Genomic DNA, 18,369 nt, shown 5'->3' on the forward strand with positions numbered 1-18,369 from the left:
CTGTGGACTGAAACGCTTGCCTTTCACACACAAGTACTACCTATACAGTATATATATATATTTATATATTTATATATTTATATTATATAAAGTTTACTTACGTATTTTCATCAACCATATCAGGTCTACTTAATTTTTTGCCCATTGTCAACAAAAGAGCAATAGTGCAGCAAGTTTTGGGGTTTTTTTGTTCTGTCTCTGGTTTTTGTGTCTTGTTCTTCTTTTCCTAGGCTGGGTTTTCAGATGCATGTACAATTAGGGAGTAGAGAGCTGAGGGCTGTAGTGGCCGGGGCGGGCAGTTCAACATCTACTTGCCCGGCGGCACCGTTTCAAGGCTGACGGTGGCCGAGGCCCACCCCTCAGGTTGAGGTGGATGGAGCCTGGGCACCAACACTAAATTAAATCACGAGTTTTGTTCCCTACAATACAAGCCCTGTGGGCTCAGGGGGCTCCATCTGGGCCATGGGGAGCAGACGGGAGAAATGGAAACAAAAGTGCCCTGGGTCTGGTCTGAGGGTGGCCACCCCAGGTGTGCCTCTGTGTGGTGTGCGGTTGTGCCAGGGAGTCTGGGACCCCCGCCCAGGCTGTCTACACAATTGTGCTGATGCCGCTGGGTTTGGCCTTGCTGCTGGTGGGGGGGTGGCGGCGCAGGGGGCTGCCCGTGGTGGTGCGCTGCATGGCCCACGTGGCCTGGGTGGCCTGTGTAGGCTGAGGGCAGTGGTGGGTGGCCATGCACATGGGGCCCATAGGGTGGGTGCCCCCCATGGGGGCCATGGTGGTACTGGTGTGCATGCTGGATGTGCGGGGGCGGGTGGTAGTGGTGGTGATGGTGGTAGGGGGGTGGGTTCTGCTGCATGTGGCAGTACTGGGTATGGTGCCCATGCACCTGGGCCTGTGGCGGGCCCTCTGTGGGCCCCTGGTGATGGCCAGCGGCGGAGTGCTGCGGGTGGGGCAGGCCCAGTGGATGGGGGGGCAGTGGGGGAGGGGCTGACGGCAGGTGGGCCTGGGGAGGGGGCTTCCCTCTCTTACTCCCAAATAAGGAGCCCAGGAGGGAGGATGAATTAGGCATAGTCTGGTGTGGGCGAGATGGACACTCTCGTGTTGATGTAGCTCTCCGGCGCATGTGAGGACTGCTAATGATGGACCCCTAAAAAGGAAATTCATAGAAATCAAAATTAAAAGATCTTAAAGCACTTATGTCAGAATGATTTAAAAAAAAAAAAATGAAAAAAGTTCACCCACTGACTGCTAAGCCTTAGTTTAACTCGCTGGCTGCAGAGGGCGGGGCTGGGAGAGGCAGCACTCAGGCGCCGCCTCCTTTCATGCTACTGTGGCAAGACAGCTGGGGGCTGGAGGGACAGCGAACTGGCCTTCCAGGGAGAAGAGGGGGCAGGGCGGGGGGAGGGAACCCTCCATTCTGGTCAACAGCAGCAGCAGCAGCACAGTTTGACTTCTGCTCCATCCTGACAAGCACCCTGTCACGGAAGGGTGAGTTTTCAGATCAGAACCATTTGTTTGGGGGTGTCTGAGCGGCATGTACTAAGTGGAGTGGGGCAGGCTGGTGTGCATGATGAGAACCCCATTCTTGCGGAAATTGCACCCTAAGCTCTCCTGGGTTCTCTCAATGGGTCCAAGGGTAATTGCTCTCCCTGTGTGGGTCCTGGGGTTTCTGGGAAGGTGGTGAGAGGCACAGGAGGGCTTGGGAAACCTCGTCCTGGGGGGTGGGCCTGCCTAGGCGTTTCACTGCAGCTACCTACAGCAAACCAAACAAGGAAAAAGAAGGAAACAAAAAGTTCTGCAAGCTGAGGTTAAGATGTGAACAGTAATATAGAGATGGTTGAAGATGAATGAAATCTCATGAAATCCACACTGATTTTCCTTTCTCTCACAGCTCTCCTCCTCCCCTGAGCTAGCTAAGCAATTCCATGGTACCCTGACCGCAGACACAGGACAATCGAGACTCCGGGAAGGAAGCGATGGGGGTGGTGGAGCGTGGAAGTCAAGAGATCAGCAACACCCCCAACAGTGAGGTTGGAAGGTGCGTGGGTGCCTGGTGGCCGCTGCCTCCCCCCCAGGAGCAATGCCCAGGGACCCCAGGGGGAGTGCCGGGAAGCCAGGTATGTTAACCATGCTCGGGGACCACAGGGGACAGGGGTTAAGCGGGAACTAAAACACAAAATCCAGAACCACCCCCCACCGTTCCAGCCCAAACAAGCGGTGAGAGGCGTGGCGGTTCTAGGCGGAGGGGAGGCTGGCATGCACTGGGCTGAGGCAGGCAGGGGTGGGCGTCTCTGCGCCTCTGTGCAGTAGGGGAAGGAAGAGCAAAAAACAAGAAGACAACAGATATGAACCAAGGATTGGGGAGGTAACACGACAGCCAGCCGGACGTAGGCGCTTCCTACTTACTTCCACATTGCTCTCTAGCGATCCTGCACTGCTGCGACGCCCTCGCTTCCCTGCCCAGAACATGCAATACCAGAGGTTAGACACAGACACGAGGCTGGGGCGCTGCCTGCCCCTCAGATACGGGGCCCACCTGCCGCAGGCTCGGGCGTGAGGGTCAGAGGAACTCAGTGGGGAAGCCGGTGGCAGGGCAGTAATGAGTTAAAAAAAAATGGGGTTTTTAAAAAAGCAAGAAAAAAAAAAAAAGAAGATTCTTTTTCAACCAGCCCCAACTTTATACCCCTGCTCCTGGATGGGCAGTTTGTGGCGAAGGGTGGGCCGGGTTGGTGCACAGGTGGGGCCTGATGCCCCGAGATCAAGTTGGCATCAGCCATCTGCTGACAGGGGAGGGCAGCTTCTCCAACAGCTGAAAACAAACAAAAGGTGGTCGTGCAGGGCCCTGACTTTCAGTGGATTTCATATACGTATGTATATATGCAGACATACGTACGTACGCACATATACACCTCCGGCTCCTGGCAGGGTGGGATTGATGGTCAGGAGGAAACTGAATTTTGCACCCTGTTCTCCCGGGTGGATCAAATGTGCCGGTGCCTCTGGGGCCGGTGTTTGGTTTGTGCAGTGCCCTGGCCGGGGCAGGAGACAGGGTCGGGGGCTGCTGGGAGGCCTTCCTCCAGCCAGGGCCCTAAGTCCTGCCTCCCCTCTATGGGCATCACCCCCCAGGATGCCACAAGTGTTCCCTCAGCCATGAGCTCTCACTTCCGAGGCCTTTTTACATCCCTAGTGCACACAGCAGGCACTCAATATGTTGGCTATGTCAGAAGAAGGCTGAATCTTCCTCTTGGTTCTGGGTGCCCAGGGCCCATCCAGGCTTCCACAGTCCCTCTGGAGGATTCTCCATGTTTGATTTCTGCAGGACATCAAGGCCAGTGGAAACGATGGTGCCCAAGCTTAGGGGTCTGGTCTCCAGCCAGCTCTCTGAGAATGTGGACAGGATGAGCGGCTGGAAAAAGGGCTTCCCTCTTGGTGTTCTCTACACTTCCATCTGTGCAGCCCTGGCCATGAGCTGAGCACTATGCAGGTGCTTGGTCAAGCCCTACAACAACACAGGACAGGTATCCCTCTGTCCATGCCAAGGAGGAGATTCTGGCTGATGGGCTCACCGGCTCAATTCCCACAGTTAGCAGAGTTCACACCCAAGGCTGTCTGTCCACCTCTGAAGCTGGAAATCTCGGCCATGCTGCCTTCTGAGCTGGACCCAGGCCAGGCCTAGGAGCCTGGAAGATGGAAGAGACTGCCATGTGCCTCTCTGTGGCCCACAACCCAGCCCCACACTGAGTGGAGAGGGTGTGTCTGTGGGTCCTTCGAGCCTCATGGTGGCACCTGAGTGTGCTGGGCCGTGCCTGGGACAGGGCCTCAGTCCTGGATATACAACAGCAGGCTTGGGGGAGGTCTGGTCCCTTTGCCTTGCCTGCTGACCCCAAACTGAGTTCCAGCTGGGAGCCTGGGGTCCACAGAAGGCCTTGCTGGACTCTGGCACGTGGGAGAGGGCCTCAGAGTCCCCTCAGGACAGGGCCACACAGTGGTTGAGGATAAGAGCATTTTCCACCAGCTGCTGAGGCCCAGGGAGAGCCAAGCGGGGCCTGGCTTATTCCCAGCCGGAAGAAAGACGAGGGTCACATTTTTCTTCATCTTTCAGCTAGCGTGAGAAGAGGGGCTGACCGTCTTCCCTTCCTGCCTTCTGCCCCGACACAGTGGCCAGGCACATGGAGCAGAATTAGAGTCCAGCCTCCCTGAAGGCGGCTCTTTGGCTGGGGAGGTGACCCCAAGTGGCACTCCGATTCTTGACTGCCATTTCAGCATCTGTGAAATGGGCGTGCCTCCCCTCCTGGGGTGGCCACAAGCACCTAACACTTAGGACATTGCTCACCACGTGGAAATGCTAAGGCCCGGTCTCTACTGTCTTTGGAGTTTTTAAATCACCTCTCCGGCCCCTCTAAGGCCTGGGGGCTCCTCTGACTGACTAAAAACCAGGCATGGAGGCAAGACAGGCTGCTCTACCAGTGCCCAGCAGCACCTTCCAGCCGCCTGCTTCTGCTGATAGGACTTGGGCCAGGCGTGGAGCTAGGTTTGGGGGCTTCATATGGTGCTGACCTGGAGTTGAACAAGATCCTCCTCCTCTCCCTCTCCCTCAATGTGGGCCAAGACTTGAGAAATTTTTTTTTTTTTAGGAGAGCTTTAACTTGGATGTCTTTGAGTGATGTTGAGTTTCTTAGAATTCATCTTTTCAACTTCTCAGATCAGCATGAGATGTGGGTGTCCCTACGGGAGCTCTGTGCACTCCAGTCTGAGAGGCCCCACTCACAGGCACACCCACAGACACCTGACCACCACAAACTCACGTCCGGGTGTGTACATGTGCACTTGAGCACACACCATCTACTAATGGAGGCAAAGCATGCCGGAACAGGGGCTCACGCCCACACAGCCATGCTCCCCTCACTGGCACTCGGTGTCCAGGTACCTCCCCGCTCTCTCTCTGAATCCTACACTAGCCTCAGGTGAGCCCCAACCCAGCCAGCGCCTCTTCTAGAGCCAGATCAGGCCCTGCCAGCCCACCATGGCTAGGAACAGGACCACGTGTGGAAGGGGCTCCGAACACGGCTCTTCACAGCCTTCCCCTGCTTCTCAGCATCAGGACAGGACGCGGGCAGGGCTCTCTCCTAGAGGTCTCACCCTGCAGCCCTTAGCAATGCTGGGGGCTGAGGTGCCCTCGCTCAGCGACAACAGCCATGCACACCGTGCCAGGCCCTGCTCTAAATGCTTTGCAAGTATCAACTTTCATAGAGAGCCTTGGAGGGAAGAACTAGTCCCCACCTTGCAGATGGGGAAACCGAGGCCCAGAGATGTAACTTGTCCAGGGCCTGACAGCTAATGAGCAGCAGGCTGAGGAGCGAGATGATCTCAGTGGTGTGACTCCAGGATCAGCGTGCTGTGCGCCCTCTGCTGGGCTGTGCTGGGGTGGCCATCCCGAGTGCGGCTTCAGTGAGCACATGTCACGTGCGGAGTGCCCGTCCTGGGCAGCAGGTGCTGCTTTGGAAACTGGCCGCCCTGGGGCGATGACGGGTGCAGGCAGGTCCTGCAGCCCCTGGGAGACGTCCTCTCCGTGGGGACTGGTGTGGACCTCAGGGACCCAGGGACAGTATCCACCAGGACTTGACTGACGTGGGGCAGAGGCTAAGGACCAGTCACACCTATGTCCACGGTTCCTGCAGGTCCTTGATTTCGGGCCAGCAGGGCTCTGGTGCCACTGAAATGAACACAGGGCCCTGGCCAAAGGAAGGCCATGTGGAGTCGGGTGAGGGCTCGAAGCTCAGTGGGGAGCTGGAGCTGGAGGCCAGGCCCCGCCCTCCACCTCTGGAATGTCAGGGGCTCCTGGAGGCACCTGCTGCTGGGCTCCCTCCTTGACCATCAAACTGCGACTGCTTCTCCCATCCCCAAGGTTCACGTCGGGCTGAGGCCACGTCCCTGTGTGTTGTCTCCTGGATGAACATGTGATCACAGGTCTGGGGCAGCTGCTCTGAGAGTGATGACGTGCCAACCACTGAATGTTTGCTCTCCTGAGTGGAGAGGCTGCCCCTAAGGCCTTGCCTCTTCTTGACAAGCTCATCTTGGTGAGGCCCGCAGTGGGTGGGAGTGATGCTGCCTCTGGAGAGCACACAGTTCCACGTCTGAAGGTGCCAAGCCCAGCATCCTCCAGGAAGGCTGCTGACATTGGCCTGTCTGTCTCTGGAGGTCACAGATGGCTTGTCCCCAGTCTGGGGCCTTGGCAGCTGTTACGACTCACCTTGCCCTTCAACCTTTCTGGGTGCAGGGGGCTTTCTTTCCTTGGGATTCTTTCATTGTGGCTTCAGGCCCTGAGAAGACTCAATCTGCAGTGTCCTTCTCAACTCAGAATCCCCAAATGACAATGGTAATAGTAACAATAAATGGAAATCAGCCACACCTTAGAGCTTCATCCCTCACGTGGCTCTGGGCCTGGGCATGAGGCTCTGTCTGACCCCTAAGCTCTGGCAGAGAGTGGACAGCTGAGATCCTGACCACCAGACACAGAGTGGGTGTGGCTGGCCATGCTGAGAGCCTCAGTTCCAACAGAGCCACTGCAACCTGAGGGGGCTGGACAGGGAAGGGCCCCCCAGCCCTCCAGAGGCTTCATCGGGGAACAGAGAGGCCAGAGCCTGCCCCACTGCACAAACTCAAACACAGGCTCAGCCTCAGCCTGCAGAGGCCCAGAGCAGTCCACTTACGCTTAGCTGGGTTTAACAAGCCATGGAGAAAATCAGTGGTTCTCAACCAGAGGCGATTTTGCCAACCAGAGGACATCTGGCAATTTCTGGAGACATTATTGATTGTCATGACTGGGGGGATATTACTGGCATCTAGTGGGTAGAGGCCAGGGATGCCGCTAAACATCCTGCACAGGACAGCTCCCATAGCAAGGAATTATCCAGCACAAAACAGTGCTGGGGTTGAGAAACCCTGGGTTAACCCTCACGCTGGCAATGGATTGCTGATTTTTACTACAAAAAAAAAAAAGACAAGACAAAAGCAAAGGAAAAAATCCAACTCAAAAAGAAAAAAGAAAAGAAAAACAAATTTCTGAGAAATGAATAAGCTGAAGGGAGGCAGACAGTGCTGCTGGTGAGGCAGGTATGGGATGGAGTCATGAGCAGGCTCTCTTTGGGGGGCCCAGAGCTGGCCACATGGTGACGCCTGAGGCCGGGTAGGGCGGGCGAGCCTTTAGGAGGGGAGGGGGCTGATCTAGGCCTGAGAGGGTCTTCCCAACAACCAGGGGCTACGTCAGGCTCCTGGGGCAGGGGCACCCGGGGACTCGGGGCAGGTGGAGCCTAGGGTCCCAGGACCCTACAGTGCTGGCACAGCCCCGTGCCCACTGTGCAACAATGTCTTGCAACCTCTGCTCCACCGCAGCCCCAGAGCCTCCTCCTGGGAGAAGGTGACTGGCTAGACACAACCAGTGGGGGGCTTAGGGGCTGCCAGGGTGCACCCCCTCACTCCATAGCTTTGACAGCACCAGCAGACAAAGCAGGCTGGAGCAGCGCTCACAGGCTCCAGCTGGGTCTGCTCCCATGCCTCCCTCATTCACCTGCCCCAGCCGAGAGGACCAGGCCAGGTGAGGGCTGCCAGCAGAAGCTCCCTGCTCCCGGACGCTCCAGGTGCACCCCGCCCCCGGAAATGTGGGAGGCCGGAGGAGTGCTGCTGGCTCGGGGGTTAAGAGGCTGGCAGCAAATAAACACACACAGAAACAAAGAAACAACAGCAACAAGAATCACAGTTTCCGCTAGGGCTTTCCCCTGACATCCCAAGGCCAGCCGTGGCCGTCGCCTCGGGGCTGGATGGAGGCCTGGGTTTCCCAGGAAGGAAGACCTCTGCGGGGAAAGCGAGCCCAGGGGCAGCAGGAGAGGAGGTCTCCAGACACCGTTTAGAGGGCTTCACTCCATTTCATTCATCAGCATAAAACACAGGGACATGGCAGCACAGAGTACACGGGACACATCCGTCAGCGGGGCCTGGCTCGCTCTGGGTGAGCAGTTTCAGAAAATAAATAAAAGAATAAATAAAACTCCGAAAAGAAGAAAGGGAGACGTGGGGTTAACCTCCCAGCTGTTCTGCCTTTGACAATTCGGTCCTGTTTTCTTTTCCCTTTTGGGGATGCCCTCTCTGTACGGTCAGATGCTACTGTGGTTTGGGATGGTCAAAGGGAACCCAAACAGCGCTCGGCCCGAACCCCGCCACTGCTGGCTGCCACCACAGTCCCTTCCCGGCACAGTGCGTGCCCCACCGCTGATGCCCAGTCTGAGTCCTGCATGCACTGGGCTAGGAAGCTGGCCCTAGGTCCAGCTCTTACCCGCTTCTGAGAGGTCCCGCAGGGAGCTGCTGAGGGCGCTGCGCTTGAGGCCCTCGCCGCTGGCGTAGCTGTCGTCCAGGCAGGCCCGGCTCAGCGTCCCGTTGCCTGACTCCTTTTTGAGGCTGGAGCACTGGGACATGCTGGGCCGCACGACGCCCTTCTGCTTCTCGAGCTCCGCTGAAACAGAGGGGGCGAGGGGCCCAGTGAGAGGAGCATGGCCTGGAGAGGGCAACCTGGGGTGGGCGCAGGGCCAGGACCCTGGCCAAGAGGGAAACGCAGTGGACCACAGCCCTCTGTTTGGGGCTGGCACTGTATCCATCACCATCCGCCTGGAATGAGGAAAAAGTAAGGAGCGAGGGTTGTCTTGGGACAGAGAAGGTGTGATGGCTACTTTCAACAAGAGGGAGCCGCAAGGAGACCCCAGAAGGGAGGGTGGAGAGGTCAGAGTGCCTTGAGGTTTGTGAGAAAGACAGTCACTTTAGGCTCGAGGGTTGACAAGGAGATAGACTTGCCTGGGTCTGGAGATGAACAAGGTTAACCCCCTGCCATGGATGGGGGCCAGAGGTGGGGACACCCATGTGCTTCCAGGGAGTGAGGCTCGGAGCCAGGAGAAGCAGGGGTTATAACCAGAAACCAGGGGATGGCCTCAGCTGTGACCCCAGCAGCTGGCTGGGCCCTGATGCGGAAGATGAATAAATAATAACCACGCTCAAGTGCAAAGAGCTCAGCTCCCGAACTCTGGAAGCTCTTGTGCCATGGGGTGACCAGGGAACCAGGGGCCCTCCTCAGGGCAAGTGATGTGGCCCCACAAAGAGGACAGGCCTGGGCCTCTGCAGCCCTGGCTCTCACCAGGAGGCCTCTGCTCTCTCCTCCCTGACTCTGCCGCCTTCTGTGGCCTGGCTATGTGGGCAGCCTGGGCACGTGGCCAGGGGCATCTCATCTCTGTGGGCCCACAGTCATTGGCTCCATCGGTCTCTGACTGCTATCACTGCCACCAGATGGGAGGCAACACCTGAGTCCAGAAAGTCCCGAGAGATGCTGGGACTCCAGAAGGTCTGCGACTTACACTCTATCCTGTGCTTCTCCATCTCCTGCACCTCTGCGATGGACTCCCGCAGGTCATCCGTGAATTTCTTCCTGTCTTGAGGATTGGGAGCGTTAAAGTTTATTAACACTTTGATGTCTGCTCCGGGGACAGCGGACGTGAGCCGGATGCCATTGGGGTAGTCTGCAAAAAGGAAGAAGAACCCATGGTCTCGGTGCGTTCTCTGCAACCTCCCTTCTGGTCAAGAAAACAGTCATAAGTCTCAATTCAGGATGGGCGTGAGAGAAGTGCTCAGAGCCCAGGCTCTCAGCAGACATGTCTGACCAGCGAGGAGAGGCTTCCACAGTGCACACCGGGGGGACCACATGATACTCTCCATCTCCCAACTTGGGTGTGTGTTGCTCCATCTGTAAGCTGGGGGTGGATCTGCCCTATCTGAGGGGAAGCCAGGGCTCTCATTTTTCCCCCACCTGAAGGTCATGGAGCCTGGGCCACTTCCATTTGAGTCCTCAGTCACTCTGCCTGGGGCTTGAGACAGTGGCCAGGTGCTGAGTCTAGGAGACAGAGGTAGTGTCCTGTGCTGGGTGGAGAGTCCTATCCAGTCACCTCAGACGGTTCCGAGACCAGACTGAGCTCTGTTCTCTCCCACTGGCCTCCAGACCCCCAGCTCCCCGGGAGTGCCCCACTACCCCAGCATACTCGATGCTGAGCACAGCATCTTCCTACTCAGACCTGCCTGGTGCCACTTCTGAGCTCGAGGGGTCTCTGGGGCTTTGGTCCCCTGGCAGCGCCTCTCTCCTCAGGGGGAAGTGAGCATCAGCTGCTGGGTTTTTGAAGGTACTTGGCCCAAACACCAATCCCACCTTTGCCCAGACCTCGGTCAAGGCTGGGAACTCCAATGCCTAGCGCCCCAAGAGGGCTTTCTGAGTGTGGGAAGCAGGCCAGCTGATACCGCGAGCAACGGGGGAGTGCTGGGGGCGGGGGGGGAGGGCATGCCACCCATGACCAGCTGCCATGCGGGAATGCAGTCCTAGGGATGCTAGACCTTATTTTTCAAGAGAAGCCAACAATATCTAAACTTTAATGTGAAGATTAAATATTAGCTCAACAAATCTAAAAAAAATGTGCAAACCAAATATAACCTAACTGGGCTGGCATTGACCCAAGGCTGCCAGCTGAGACCCCTGGTGTGAAGGCACGTCTTCTAGGAGCGTCAGGGTCGGCTCTTGACCAGCATCCGTGTCCAGGACCAAGGGCCAAGCCCTGGGAATCTAAAAATGATCCAGGTGCAGCCTCTGTCTGGGGAGTCAGTCTGGTCAGGTCCATGGTTGGGAGCATCACTGCCACCACCACCCCTTGTGAGAGGGGCCTGCTGGTCGGGACAACACGGGGTGGCACCGACCTCTCTGGTGCTGTCCAGTGGAAACCAAGGAAAGGCATGCCTTCCGGCCCGGGGTGGGGTGGACAGGGCAGGAGACGGGGAGATGGATGGCGGCATCCTGGGCTCCTTGTGAGCATGTGAGAAAGGAGGGGCCCCGGCAGGTGCTGGTCCCATTTAAGACAGAGAAGGGGAAAGAGTCCCAAATCCAGGCCCTCTGGATGGCCTTTTGGATGGCCCAGCCATGGGTCCCTGGCACTTTTTCAACCTGCAGATGGAAGGCCTATCAGACAGCACCGAGGTGACCTCTCCTAGAGGATGAGGGCTTCCCTGCTGCTGGGGACCTGGCGACGCTCCCTCAGGGCAGTCCTCCCCTTGGGCCACTCTAGAATGGGCTGGGCAGCAGGCCCCCACCCATCTCAGGAGGACTGGCTCAGCCTGCAGCTCAGGGACCTCCAACAGGGAAGGGACAGAGAGAGAGAGGAAAAGGGAAGGGCATGGCTAGCAAGAGGAGCAAGGTCAAAAGAGAAGTCAGTGGGGATCCTGGGCAGGAGCCAGCTCCCCTCCGAAATCCCCAGGCCCCCACGACCCACTCACACCCAAGGAGGCCTTCTAATGGCACCTCAGCACAAACCCTGACCAAGCACTTCCTCTGTGTCAGCAGCTCTTCCTGCGCGTCACAGCGTGGACTCACCTAATCCTACGAGGTAGGCCCTGCAATCACCTCATTTCACAGATAAGGGAACGCAGCCCAGAGAGACTGAACAGCCAGCCCACACAGCTGCTAAACGTGAGGGCCGGGATTTGAACCCAGGCCCGTGGCCTCCAGGGCGCAGCTCCTGACCTCCGCAGCCCCTCAGGCTTCACCTGTTTGTCCATATTTGCATATCACCTATGCTATTTACCTGATGTTTTCCTATCAACATATACTTAAATAAATTCACTCTGCCCGAAATTAAAAAACTTACCACCTACAAGTAAGTCAAAGTTACCTCAGTGAGCACTCTGTGCAGTTATTAAATTCTTCCCAGTTACTGCGCTTATCAGACACCAAGCCTGCGCTCTGCTCTCTGTGGTAAAGTGGGACTGAGAGACCATCGGAGGAGCCCCCCAGGGTTCTGTCCTTGATGGGACCAGGAGGAAGGAGAGAATGGGAAGAGGCTGCCTCCTCACCAGGCACTTAGAGCTGTGTGACGCCATCTCCTGCCACACGCAGTGCAGGCCGCGCCTAGACAAGCGCTCCAGGGAACACACACCCTGCCAGGCTAGGCCGGCCCCAAGGACAGACTTACACTGGTTCTCGAAGAGCAGGACCTGCATGCCATACAGGGAGAAGGACTGTCGGAAGCTGTACGTCACCGAGTTCTTCTTCTTCTGGAAGATCTTGGTGACCTGGAGGAACCAGAGACAGAGGCTGAGCCACATAGCCTAGATTGCCCTGGAGCAGCTCCACGAGCTCAGGATTCTAAGTGGACTCGACAGCGACCATGTTCTCCTGTGTGAGAACCCTCCTTGCAGTTCAGAGGTCAGGAGACCCCTGGGGCAGGAGAGGGTGGACATGGGGAGGAACGCGTGCCCATTCACACTGTGACACAGACACTGATTTCTGCTCCTGCAACACCCTGGTGCCATCCTGGCTGGCAACAAAGCCCCTCCATCCACAGAGAGGCGGCAGGCATGTCACCATGCAGGGCTCTGAAGGCAGCGTGCAAGGTTCTTATGCCCAGGACCCCATCTGACCACTGTAACCCTCTGAGAGATTAATTTTACAGAGGAGCAAACTGAGGCTCAGAGATGTGAAGTGACTTGCCCAAAGGCAGGGACTCTGAATAAAGGATGAACCCACACATCTGAATTCCAACCTCAGGAATCAGAGAGAAGCAGCTGGTCCTTTGCAATCAAGCATTCAGAGATCAGGTGCAGGGGCTTCTGGCAAGAAAGCCATGGCACGCGGCAGGGACAGAGAGCTAAAGGACAGCTCTGCCCTGCTCTCCGTAGGGGCATCTTTATTCCCACTGGCTGGCATCCATGCTACCTTTTTTCAAGCAAGAGCTCCCCAACTTCCTTTTGGGGAACACTCTCTCCGCCACCTTCCATCCATTAGTCCGGGGGGTGGGCTGTGACCCAGGCTCAGCCAATGAGGCAGCACCGTACCTGCCTGGCCCCTGGGACTGGCTCAGGCGCTGGCATGGAAAGCAGTGAGAGCTCTGCTCAGATTGTTAGGGAGAGAATCCCACTGGTGGCCAAGGGGGCGGGATGAAGCCTGGAGCTGCCGAGGCTGACTGTCCTTCCTGATGGAGCTGCCAGAGAAGGGAGCCCACAGAGGAGGAGCCCGCACAGCCGAGACAGACACCATGAAGCTGAGTCCTGCTGACATTGTCTGGGCCTCTGGCAGCAGCTGGGCCTGATGCTCCAACCCGCTCTGGGCTTTTACAGGAGCCAAGGAAGCCCGTTTCCATGGGCACAGTTTGAGTTGGATTCTGCCCCTTGTAACCCAAAGACCTGAGGCTAACCCCACCCTTGCTCTCTGCCTCCTGCCCTCCGCCCTCCAGAGGCCCCCCCACTGTCCACTGTGTGCAGACACACCGCCGGGTCTTGCTGTGCTGTGGTTCTCAGCCACCACACCCTGTGGGAACCACGTACCACCAGGAGGTCGTTAAACAGGAAGATTTCTCGCTGGTGCAGTCCGAGTTTCTGGGGCTTATTTGGGTCTGGAACCTCGAAGAGCCGGCAGTAGCAGACCAGCCGCCGGTGGGGCAGAGAGAGCACCTGTGTGGGGGAGAGGACGTGCTGCCGTCAGCGGCCACCCCTCCTCTGGGGCCCGGGGGCACCGGAGTCCAGCCGGCACGCTAGGGACCCAGTCTTTGAGCCTCACGTGCGAAAATGCCTTGTCTCGCAAACCGTCCAAAGCAGAACGTGTTCTTTTGCCTGTGGCAATTTTCCCCCTCTGCCTTCAGGAGCCTCCTGAGGTACTGCGGTAAGCACTCCTCCTCTGGCGAGACTGCCTCTCGATTCTTACAGGCAGGGACCAGACTTCTGAGAGCACCACGCTCACATGGGAGCCCCCAGACAGAGAGGAGGGCATGGTTTCTGAGTCTCCACAAAGTGCCCGTCACACACGCAAGCCCATTAGTCCCTGCAAACACTTTTCCAGAGAATCTACTCCAGGTGAGGCAGCTGAGGAACAGAGAGCCTGGGCAGCTTGCCTCAGCCACACAGCCAGGGCGGTGCAAAGCCAGGAGCTGATTCCAGGCCCCGGGGGTTTTCCTACCCTCCCAGGCCCTTCCTAAAGGACTGCCACGCTTCTGATGGCCGAGAGACCTCGTCCCAAGCCCTGAGCGCGCAGTGGCCACTCAGCGGGGCCTGGCCTGGGCCTCCGCTCCACACACCTGCCTCTGAACATGCCCGCCTGCACAACCCTGGCTCTTCACACGAGCCCCTCACCTTGCTGAAGCCCAAGCCGTCCTCAAGGCCAGACACAACATGGCTGGCGTCTAAGGGTCAAGGGGACAGAGCATCAGGGACGCCCAGTTGTGGCTCTGGGAGCACCCAGGCTCATGCAGGAGACAGACAAGGTAGTAAAGAGACGGGACGCGCCCAGATAAGTGCGATGGTAAGCAGGGAGGGTTAACCCTGCGAGGGGCACCCTGCTGGAGGGATGCCTGAGCTCAGCACCTCAGGAAGACAAGACACGGGGAGGGAAATGCGTGGCCTGGCCTGGCGCACTCAGGGAGCAGCATCATTTGGAGCAAAAGCGTGAAGGAGAGAGGATGGTGGGACGTGGGGCTGGAGAGCTGGGTGAGGGCAGGTTACGGGAGTGTCCAAGGGTCTTGGTCTCTCTCTAGGGGAAGCTGGGAAGGGGAGGGTGGGCAGAGCCGTTTGTGAAGCTGACTTTCGCAGTGGCAGGGCTGCCCAGTGAGGGGTAAAGACAGACACACGAAGGACATGCCACATGACTGCCAGGCTAGCCGTGTGTACGTGTGCTCCAGGGGTGTGCAGGCAAACTTCCTCAAGGCGGTGGCAGTGGAGGAGGTCCTGACACACACAAGCAAGCTCGCGGGGGCTGGGATGGGCAGGAGAAGGCCCCTCACTGCCACACTAGGATCATCTGTTCGGGCGTAGCGTCCCGGGCTCCATCTATCTGCTTTCAGCCTGATAGCACAGCCCTCCCCGTGTAGCTGTGGTCTCTGGGCCTGCAGAGATTCAAGGCTGCGATAATTATGAAAATCACATTTCTTATCGCTCCGGATATTAACTCATGCAGCCAGAGCTACGGATCTGGGAGCGGGGAGACACGGCAGAGCGAATGAAGGACATGCTGGGCCCCTGGGGTGGGATCTCAGCTGGGACGTGAAAGCAGAGGAGTACTCACGCAGCCAAGCCCGTGATGCAGGGATCCAATCTATGTGGGAAACAGGAAACAAACAAAAAAAGGTATTAATGTTCCAAAGATGCACCTGGGCCCTGAGGGAGCTAAAGGGATGACGTCCAAAGAGGCAAGCACCCCTCCCCTGGCACCTCCCTCAGCTCCCTCCAGCCATGCCACACAGAGCGGGCCGGGGGGCCCTCCCGTGGGCAGGCTCCGGGAGGCTTCGAGGGCATTCCCAGGTCACCAAGGAACCACAGCACAACCCTGGCTCTTGGTTTATTAAGAGCCTCAGGTTCTCTCAAATATAACCCAGAGCAAACAGTTGTTATTCCCCAATATTAGGAGCCACTTAAAAAAACCCAAAACCTGAAACAATCACCAACGCTGCCCAGAAGGGGCCAGGTTCCAAATGGTGTCAGGGCCACTGGCTGAAGCCAAAGCCAGTAGGGCAGGCCTGGGGTGACATGGAGAGGGTGGGTAGGTGGGGCGAGCACCTCGGACCTCCCCCAGCGGCTCCGGGCCACCACATACCGGCTTCTTCCCCACAATGAGCTTTTCCACCTTCTGCACCTGGGACACGTGGTCCTCATTGGTCTTCAGCTCCCGCTTTCGGATCCGCTCATAGATCCCAATCAGCATCTCCCGGGGAATGTCCTCGCCGTCGTCCACACCTGGGCAGGGGACAGCAGCCAGGCCTCAGGTGCGGCCGGGGCCGGGGTGGCCGTGGCTCCATTCAGCCTCAGGCCCCAGGCTCACCCCCTGATTTATCAGTTTCTAAACCAAATCAGAATAGTGATCCCTTTCACTAGTCCCCAACAGAGCCAAAGACCTTCCAGACCCACAGCTACTGAACACTTTCAGCCGATTAAGAATTTCCCCAGAGTCCTTCCAGGGACAAGGCCAGCACAGCCTCCTGGACTAGCATAGAGCCACCTGTGTGACCTTCTAGCCATGCTCAGAGGGCTTTATAAACAGTACCTTTCTCGATCCTGACCACAGCCCTGTGGGGCGGGAATAACCAACCCCATTCCACAGATGGGAAAGCTGAGGCCCAGGGAAGGGGCTGCGGTGGGGGGAGGCTGTGTAGCTGGGGTTTGTGAGTTCAGGCTCTGACAGGCCTGGGCCCAAGTCCTCGCTTTGCCTCTTACTGACCGCGTGACTCAGTCTCTCTGAGCTGGCAGTTCTCCGTGAAACGGGCCACCAAGAGCACAGGTGACTTCACAGGGCTGGTATGAGGAGGGGAGAGCAGCTTGTGGCACAGCCCACCAAGGGAGAGCTCAGAGCATCTGCACGGTGTCGCCAGCCGTTGTCCCACATCACGTGGGCAGAAGCTGGGGGCCTGGACTCGAGCTCGGGTTCCTCTGACAGCAAGCATGTCCCGTTTCTGCTACACCACCCTGGAAAACTGCTGTGAGAAAAACTCAGCCCTACTCAGGAGGGAAGTGCAAACCCACATCCACCAGAAGACCGCAGACTGGCAAAAGTCCAGAGGTTTGGTAATATGCTCTGTTGGCAAGGCTGAGGGAAAGGCACCCTCCTGTAGACCGCTGGTGGGATGTGAAACGGATCAACCCCTCTGGAGGGCAATTTGGCACTGTCTGTCATAATTATACATTCAAACACTCTCCGGTCCATTGACTGCATTTGGGGAATTTACCCATGGGACATAATATCCCAAGGTTATTCATTGCAGCATCTTATATCTTTATCCACAGATAGCAGAAAACTGGAACTAACCCATTCACCCATTGCCCATCAGTACTACGGAATACTGTGCACCTGCCAGGGACAACGAGGAAGGCCACAGTGAACCGACATGGAAACTTTCTCCTAGATTAAATAAAAAAGCAAGGTGCAAAAACAGAAGAGGGTAAACCATTCATGCACGTTCATACCTGCTCAGGAGAGGCACTCTGGGCAGTACAGCAGGACTGAACGCTGACCACGACCAGGGGAGAAGGTGTGGCCCGGGCAGATGGTGGGAGGGGCTCTGCTACCACCTTTTGTTTTCTGGGTTTGTTTTTTTTTTTTTTTAAATAGACTATTTTTTTGGTCTTTGGTCTATTAAGTTCACAGCAAAATTGAGGGGAAAGCATAGAGATTTCCCATATACCCCCTGCTCCCTAACAGCCTCTCTGACTGTTAACATTCCCCATTGGAGTGGTACGATTGTTACAACTGGTGAACCTATGCTGACACATCATAATCACCTAAAGTCCACAGTTTACAGGAGGGTTCACTCTTGGTGTTGTACATTCTATGGGTTTGGACAAATGTATAATGACATGGATCCACTACTATAATATTATACAGACTATTTTCACTGCCCTAAAAGTCCTCTGTGCTCTGCCTATTCATCTCTCCCTTCACCCTCACTCACCCCTGGGAACCACTGAACTTCTCACTGTCCCCATAGTTTTGCCTTTTCCAGAATGTCATACAATTGGAATCATACAGTTTGTAGCCTTTTCGGATTGGCTTCTTTCACTTGTAACATGCATTTCAGGTTTCTCATGCCTTTTCATGGCTTGATAGCTCATTTCTGTTTAGTGGTAATATTCCATTGCCTGGCTGTACCACACCTTATTTATCCATTCACCTACTGATGGGCATCTTGGTTGCTTCCAAGTTTTGGCGATTATGAATAAAGCTGCTATAAGCATCCATGTGTGGGTCTCTGCATGGACTAAAGTTTTCAACTCATTTGGGTAAATACCAAGGAGTATGATTGCTGGGTCATATTTCTTACAAGTTTTTACACTATTTGAAGATAATACTTGTTCAAAAAATAAATCTAAAAAATTTAAAAACAATTATCAATAAAAGTAAAATCCTGCTTGTCTGGCTTCCATGCTGAGCTATTCCTCCCCTGCCTACCCTTGAACCCCCAGAGGCTCTCCTGCTGCTGGACCACAGCGCAAACTGCAGTGAGAGACTCCAGAGCAAACGTGTGTCCAGCACGCGCAGGGAAGGCTTCCTCTACAAAGAGCACGCTGGACAAGTGCTCAGCACCAAATGCCAGCCTGGCTTCAGGAGACCAGCCTCCCGCCTCCTCTGTCATTCACTTGCGGTGTGACCTCAGGCAAGTCCCTCTCCTCACTGAACCTTGGTCACTCCTTCTTGAAGCACAAGGAAGATGGGGCAGAATACTCCCAAGTCCCGGGCTTAAAAAGAGATGATCTGGTGGGAACAGCCCAGGCTTGGGAGACAGAAGCAGCAGCTCACTCCCCTGGGATCGGAGTGCTCAG

At 56.5% G+C, this 18,369-nt stretch overlaps 1 protein-coding gene across 1 annotated transcript in view; it reads right to left on the bottom strand.

The window, feature by feature from the left end:
• Positions 1-505: 505 nt before the first annotated feature.
• The window catches only part of IQSEC1 (IQ motif and Sec7 domain ArfGEF 1), a 368,793-nt gene continuing 350,929 nt past the window's right edge, over positions 506-18,369 (bottom strand). The window contains 9 exon segments of the mRNA XM_058566349.1: positions 506-639; positions 641-1,147; positions 2,407-2,456; positions 8,330-8,506; positions 9,396-9,557; positions 12,045-12,144; positions 13,396-13,521; positions 15,125-15,154; positions 15,653-15,792. Of these exon segments, the coding sequence (XP_058422332.1) occupies positions 589-639; positions 641-1,147; positions 2,407-2,456; positions 8,330-8,506; positions 9,396-9,557; positions 12,045-12,144; positions 13,396-13,521; positions 15,125-15,154; positions 15,653-15,792 (1,343 nt within the window). The 3' untranslated portion in view covers positions 506-588.

Source organism: Diceros bicornis, chromosome 2 (genome assembly GCF_020826845.1).
Source record: "Diceros bicornis minor isolate mBicDic1 chromosome 2, mDicBic1.mat.cur, whole genome shotgun sequence".
Classification (NCBI taxonomy): domain Eukaryota; kingdom Metazoa; phylum Chordata; class Mammalia; order Perissodactyla; family Rhinocerotidae; genus Diceros; species Diceros bicornis.